Source organism: Tuber melanosporum, assembly GCF_000151645.1.
Source record: "Tuber melanosporum whole genome shotgun sequence assembly, scaffold_32, strain Mel28".
Lineage (NCBI taxonomy): Eukaryota > Fungi > Ascomycota > Pezizomycetes > Pezizales > Tuberaceae > Tuber > Tuber melanosporum.
In genome coordinates, this window is record NW_003298997.1 from 269,070 (window position 1) to 276,049 (window position 6,980).

At 50.4% G+C, this 6,980-nt stretch overlaps 1 protein-coding gene; it reads right to left on the reverse strand.

Moving 5' to 3' along the window:
- Nucleotides 1–1,199: 1,199 nt before the first annotated feature.
- On the reverse strand, nucleotides 1,200–4,758 carry GSTUM_00007148001 (uncharacterized protein). XM_002839218.2 has 4 exons: nucleotides 4,178–4,758; nucleotides 3,889–4,009; nucleotides 2,636–3,759; nucleotides 1,200–2,576 (listed from the first exon to the last, which is right to left on the reverse strand). The coding sequence occupies exons 1-4, from the start codon at nucleotides 4,433–4,435 to the stop codon at nucleotides 1,743–1,745; spliced, it is 2,337 nt and encodes a 778-aa protein (XP_002839264.1). The 5' UTR covers nucleotides 4,436–4,758; the 3' UTR covers nucleotides 1,200–1,742.
- Nucleotides 4,759–6,980: the final 2,222 nt, after the last annotated feature.

Below are 6,980 nucleotides of genomic sequence, written 5' to 3' on the forward strand. Positions count from 1 at the left end.
TATTATTAAGAATTACTAAGTTTCGTTCATAAAATTATATTTGTTGTTCTGCAATAATACAACACATCAGGAAAAGAACAGTCTGCACGTATGATGGATACAAGAGGCGAAACAAGTTAGTCATGGTCGACAAAAAAGGGGAAAAAGAGACGTGCACATGTTCGATAAATAGTAACCGAAGAACTGAAGACAGTTAAGATAGCAAAAACATTAGGCTATGCCCATCGAACGTGATAGAGACTTCCAACCTACCACCCTCTGTAGATAACGAACCATCTACCCTTGTGTATGATAAATATAACGCCTTGCACCGCTCCATCACATCACAACCCTCGAGGATCTCTCATCAAACCCTACCACAGACACAAGACTACCGTACAACACCCCGTTAGTTACCACTCTGTTCACCTCACCCTCACCCACCGCTGCATAGTATGATACCAAGCCAGTAGATGCTCACTACGCTATGATAACCCAACCCGGTGGTTTCGGGTACCCCGTGGCCAGTAATAACGACATGTGTCACACTCGAAAAAACAAAAGTTTGGACGAAGTTAGATTACCACTGGTCGGTGGGGGTTGTTCCATTATACCAGTGACTACTGTAGAAGGTCTATACCAAACATGGACATGCACACCACTATACCCATCTGTCGATGGGTAACTAGTGCGCTGGGTAACCTCGTTCCAATATAGTACATGACCGGCTGGCGTCAACGGCCCCGGAAGTGGTACCGTACATGCCATAGTATTCTGTCGCGCGTTCCCGGGTACTATGCTCCATTCTGATCACCATCCGGGGGCACCCTAACAATCCCTTGGCGTAGTCCCTCCCTCCCTCGCCGGCGTATCTTGTAACCCTGTCTAACGGCACATGCACAGACAACCTATTCGCAGGCCTAACGACGATGTTCGGGTAGATACAGAAAAAAAAAAGGAAAGGAAAAAAGAGATGAAAGGTGGAAAATGAGCTGTCATGTTCATTGGTCAGCGAATGATCTGTCATGACGGCAGCGTGCGGGAGTACTAGTACAGCACTGTAATAATACGCGCTTGTGTCAACACGCGAATACAATTGCTAATGGGTTCTTCCTGGATGTATGCCTACGTATGCATCAGATAATACGTGTGGAATGGGCACGGGGTGCGGATCACGGGCTTTTTCATGGATCGCATCGGGCAAAGGCTCATCTCATCGGTTTTTCTCGAAAAAAAGGACTTCATTGACTGGCCCGTCCCCACCCATCCCAAAAAAAACAAGAAACCAAACCAGGTAACAGATATAGAACGAAATGAAACCAAGCGCAAAATGGTAAACTCGAGTGACAAGGCATGACCGACACTTACTCCTTTTTGACACCACGCTGAGGGAGGGGGGAGATGAAAAAGGTGAAGAGAGAAAAGAAATGAAGAAAAGATTTTCATTATCCTCTATCGGCGACGATCCGCGCAAAACCCGAAGCAAAGAAATAGCGCAGAGGTAAGGGAAAGGAAAGGAGAGGAAGAGGGGAGTACGATAATAAAACACGATACAAGGAAATAAGGGGAAAAAAGAAAAAAAATACCACCGTGCTAACCCCGGAACCCTTAGACAAATGAGATGGGAAGAAAAGGCAAAGAAAAGGAATAGAGGAGAAGATAGTAAGCTAACCCAGAAGCGGAAATCAAGAACAAGCCCAGCAAGTGAAAAGTAATATTACACCCCACTCCGCACTTGAACACGAATCGACAGACCAACAAAATCACCTATCCGGACCAACGCACGCTGGCGCACACTCCTTCCCCATAAACCCAGAACCACCACCCCTGATACCCCCCAGGCCATTTCCGTCCCTTGCCATATCGGCCAGTACCAAGCATCGATACTTTGATGCAACGTCCGGCCAAACCTCCTTGATCCGATCAAAAACTCCGAGTATCAACTCGATCTTTGCGCGAACGCCCTTGTCCCGACCAGTTTCTAGCCAGCGCACGGCAAGGATACGTGCGGAGAGGAAAAGGGACGGGGTGATGAAGGGATTTTGTAGGACATCTATCACGACTAGAGACCCTGTTGGTGAACATGGCGGCGGGCTGTTGATGTGTGTTCTCAGGATGGAGAGGATGTTGTTCACCGCTGAGACGCAGCGGGTAAAGGCCGGTTCGGCCGATGAGAGGTCGTGGATTGAGGAGCCCGGGGATTGGCCCCGGTTTTGGTGGAGTTGGCCGTCGGAGGAGGATGATAGAGGTGAAGTCGGTACCGGGACGGTTGGGTGGTAAAGGAGGATTGTACAGACGTGGAGGAGGATTTGAAGCTGAGTAACGTGTGTCACTTCTGAAGGACTGAGTTCCACAATGCTACGATACCTCCTAGGGAGAGAAAGTCGGAAACGTGCGAGAGTCGTTTCGAGGGACTCAAAGTCCGTATTATCGGTCGGAGCAATGGGAGAGTTGTGATACGAAACAATACGGCCAATGAGAACCGCGAGCTTGCAGAGATAGTGAAAGGGTCCTCTTGGTGGAGATGAGGCGCTCGTAGGGCCGATCAGGTCAGCCAAATTATGCGCAAATGGCTCCACGACGATATGTGACATTTTCTAGGAGCTGCGAGTTAGTATAATGAATGCCACCGGCCAAGCCTACCAAGAGAACATACCTCGATCTCCCCGCTCTGAAATACATCTTCATCGACAGGGAAATTCACACAAAAGTCACGATCATTGATAGCCAAAGGCCAACCGCACGAGCACGAACAAAAACTATCTAAGACATATAGCCCCCAAGCAGCCCTTCTCCTCTCCTCGAGATCCTGTTCCGATTTCGGATGTGGCAGGAAGCCCTGAAACCTTCCCCTTCGCGGGGAATCAATCTGATGCAAACCAAGCGGATTCGACATGCGATAACCTTTGCCAAGGAATATCCACAACTCAGACAGTTCGGCTGTAACAAAACAGTACATGCATATGTAGATCGAAGCTTGAACATTATCAAGAGAATAATTGCCACGGGTAACTGCAGCATCGAAACCGCGCTTGGCGGCGGCATGCCAACGAGCTGATCTATCCTGCACAGCTGGCGCAGGATGGATCAGGGAAGCCAATGCCAAAACCACAAACACCAAAGGAAGCGGTTTGGACAAACTACCGCCTGGCTGAATGTCGGCGAGAATTTGCTTTCGGTAAAGACATGGAATGATTGGGTGAACTTGGTCAAAGAACAATTCAAACAACTCCACGATAGTATCGTGTGACGGTAATTCCTCAAGCACACCTCCTGCATCATTGTTGACCAATGTAATCGCACTATTAGTGCTCTCAGGGGTCTCTATATCTTGAGGCGAAAGGCTTTTGTTCTTTTTAGGCCTATCATCCCAAGCGCCAACCCCAGCCGGCGAACCCCAGGGCACGATGTTAATAGCATCCAACCCCACAAACGGAGAAGCTTGCAAGAATTGACAGGCAAAATTACCTGCCTGGTTCGAGGCGGTATTGTCATAAGGCCTCTTGGAATTTTTGCTCGAGTCACAAGATTGAGTAACCTCATGGCGCAGACCGGAATTCCCGTTAACCATGGGGGGCTGCGATGTAGACTCAAGGTTGATCGGGGTGAAAGTATTGTGGTTCGGGACCGCAACACCTGAGGCGACGGTGGAAGCGACCACTGTATTTGCGGGCACATGTTCGGAGCGGTCTGCACGCGGGGGAGGAGCCCCGATCTGGAGCGCCTGAGAATCTTCGTTTGTCGCATTTGGAGCCCATTGTTGTAAAGGTTGGCTGGCTTCTAAGGAGCCAGAAATTAGCACATACAAATATCATCTATCACATATACGCACCCCCGATCATATTGCAGCACGAGCACAAGCTCAGTCGCAACCGAAACGTTCCAAGACCACCGGAATAGGAAACTTACTCTGAGTCTGATGAGATGCCGAAGATGACGAATGGATCTTTGTTACAGCAGCGGAACTATTCTGCGAGTACTGACATTTTCTCTCCAGGCGCTCACAAGCACCGCAAGTCGGTTTCCCACCCTACGTACAACGGATAGTCAGCATTCCCAAGTTCTTTTTCCTACAAAGAATATTTACCGATTGTTTTCATTTTTTATTTCTCAATTTAGAAGAGAGGGAGGGAAAAAAAACCGCGAGCCGGTAGGAACACCATTCAAAACAAGAGCGAGTGCAAGGAGGGGGACTAACATCACATTTCCTCTTGCGCGAGCGACAAGACAAACACGCCTGATTCCTCTCCAAGACCTTTTTTGTCGGAGGAGTTGAGACGGACGCGTGAACGGTAGAATTAGGAGGAGAGGAAGAGTTGTGGCTATTCACCGCGTTACCATTTCCATGATCGTTGCGATTCCCGTCGGAGAGGGGGCGTTTTGCGGGGATAGCAGATGAAGGCGAAGATACACTGATTGCAGGAGCGGGGGGAGGCGACCCAGGGCTGCCCGCCATAGTGATACGCCTCAACCGAAGTGTACGGTACTGAGATATTATTTTAAAGCGGGAAAAGGGTAAATGGTAAAGTATATTGAAAGAGAGGGAACAATAGTGCTGGGGATAGGTGGGCAACAGAAACGAGAGGAGAGAGCAGCAGAAGCAACTTGTTGTTGCCCCGGCAGGAGGCTGAGGGTGGTGCTGGTGGGTGGGCAGTAGTGAAAATATTACAGCCCGGAGTGGTTGAGAGCGACAACAGGAACCACAGTGTTGAAGCAGCTAAACGGTTACGAGAACGGGGAAGGGTAGTGGGAAATTCTGAGTGGTGAGGATGAAGAGATGGAGGGGTGGGAGTGGAGGAGGAGGAGAGTGGTGGAAGGGAATGTGTGGGATGAGGGTAGGGGAAGGTAGGTTCTGGGATGGGAGAGAGGGGAGTGGAGACTCTTCTTTGGAGGGAGAACTGCGCACCAGCAACAAGAGCGGGAGAAAAAGGCGGCCTCGGAGCTGGGCAACAACACCACCCAAAAAAACGAGTGGGCGACAGGCGACAATCAGAAATTTACAAAAAGGGTGACCAAAGCCCGATGCGACTGCAGATTCTCGGCAAAGTTAGAAAAGAAAAGAAAAAAAATAAGTTGCTGGGGTAAATGTATTCTTACTGGGTGGAGACGGAAGGGCTCAGAGGGAGGGGATGAGCAGCAGAAGCAGCAGTAGCAGCAGTAGCAGCAGCAGCATAAGAAGAAGCAGCAAACCCCAGCCAGAGAGAACGGTGCCTTGAGCGAAAGAGAAATTTTGTCGGGCCGGAGTGGGTGGTGGAGAGGATATGGAGGCGTAAACGACAAGTCAGTACCATTCAGTAACGGGGTTCAAGACCTTCCCCCCCCACCCGCACCAAAATCTATATTTACTACCGTATTGCAAGTAATAGAACTATTCGCGAAAGGATTCCTTTTTTAAAGCCTTTTCTCTCTCCCGAATCTGCTCTTTCAGAGTTTCTAACCCCTTCTCAAGCATTCGTCGCTCTTCCCCACCCCTCCTCGCATAGCGGTACGTTTTGGTTACCGCGCCGTACCTCAAGATGGGTGGGCACGGTAGGTGGGTATCGTAGGAGGCAAGTAGTGGCAGCATACCTGCGATAGCCTGCCTGCCTGGTCGCTCTGCTTCCTTCTTTCACCCTCAAGCCCTCACGCCCTCACTCCCAGCCCACCACCACCGTCGTCACAACCACATCCACCAACCCACCCACCCACCACCACCTTTCTTCCCTTCCCCACCACCTCACAGCCATAATATTGATACAGTAAAAAGGTGTGCGGCGGAGCCCAAATCTCACCAATCCCTTCGTCCCCATGCCAAACCCAAAACAAGCGACAACCACAATGTTGTCTTCCCTGCCCCCCCTCCCTCCCCAGCCGTAGCAGTGTAAGGAGGAAATATAGGCTCAAGCACCGTATGATACCATGTTACATAATCCAGCCGCGCCGCCCCGCCGGCCGATCCTTCCGCCGTGGTCCCGACACAGATACTTTACACACACGCGCGCTTCCTTCCCCTCTTCCTGGCCGAGGAGGGCCCAAAATGGAGAACCCCCTGGTACCACCATTCCCGCCACAAACCAACCAATCACATGGCTCGCTTACCACGCCACAAATATCGCCACTGTAAGGGCGGCCGGACGGACACGCGCCGCGTGCCGTCCCAAACCCGACACATTTTGTGAAGGGAGGGAGAGGAGTTGTTGTGCACGAGACGGAGAAAGTTAACCCTAGACGGGATAGGATTTTGATATCATCGTACGATACAATACATCACGCCCGCCGGGGAAGCTTGAAGGGGGGGCAGTGGGAAAGCTGGGAAATATCGTGGGGGGGAGGATGGGATTTTGTTATTTTTTACCCCCGGTTACAAGTACGGTATTTCACTAAATGCGATCAAGCTGTCATGTATCGTCACTCGAATCGGCTACCGGTACTGTATTCCATTTTCCCTGCTTTCTAAAAATGTTTCTCCTCTCGAGGGAGAGAAGGAACGCCATAATTATAGCGCGGAAGAAGAAAAAACGTTAGGCGCTAGTGGCTAGCTTTAATAGGCCAATACCATAAATCCCCCCATAATATACAAGTATTACCCTCCTGGCCGCAATCACCGCACCAGGACATCGCCCCATTTTTGTCCCCCCCGGTCCCTGGCCCCCCTGGAACCATGGCGATGGAAGGGGAAAAGAAAAAAGGAAAGTGGAAGCTTACGCGGAATGTAACGCGGAAGATAAACCGTTGATACTTATGAACCCCTAAATACCCTTACCCTATTGCACCATGCACTACTAGTAGTCAGACTTCGCCATGTTACATCTCCGTTCCGAATGGCTTCGGCAGCGGCTGTGAAATGCTTCCGGGGTCGTTGCTCGCCGTTTTGGAGAACGGTACGCATGGTGATAAGGCGTTACGGTTTGTACCAGCAAGCACCCAAGGTGGCTAGGGGAGAAAAAAAAAGAAGGAAGGGAGGAAAGAGGGGAAGGTAGCGAGGAAAGTGTGCTCTCGCCGTGGCCGGGGATATCTGTATC

Excerpts from the sequence above, each read along its gene's own strand:
- GSTUM_00007148001 (XM_002839218.2), bottom strand. The coding sequence starts at position 4,435 with ATGGCGGGCAGCCCTGGGTCGCCTCCCCCCGCTCCTGCAATCAGTGTA. Across the intron at positions 3,760-3,888 it reads GGCATCTCATCAGACTCAGA|AAGCCAGCCAACCTTTACAA; the intron begins GTAAGTTTCCTA and ends CTGGCTCCTTAG. Across the intron at positions 2,577-2,635 it reads TTCAGAGCGGGGAGATCGAG|AAAATGTCACATATCGTCGT; the intron begins GTATGTTCTCTT and ends CGCAGCTCCTAG.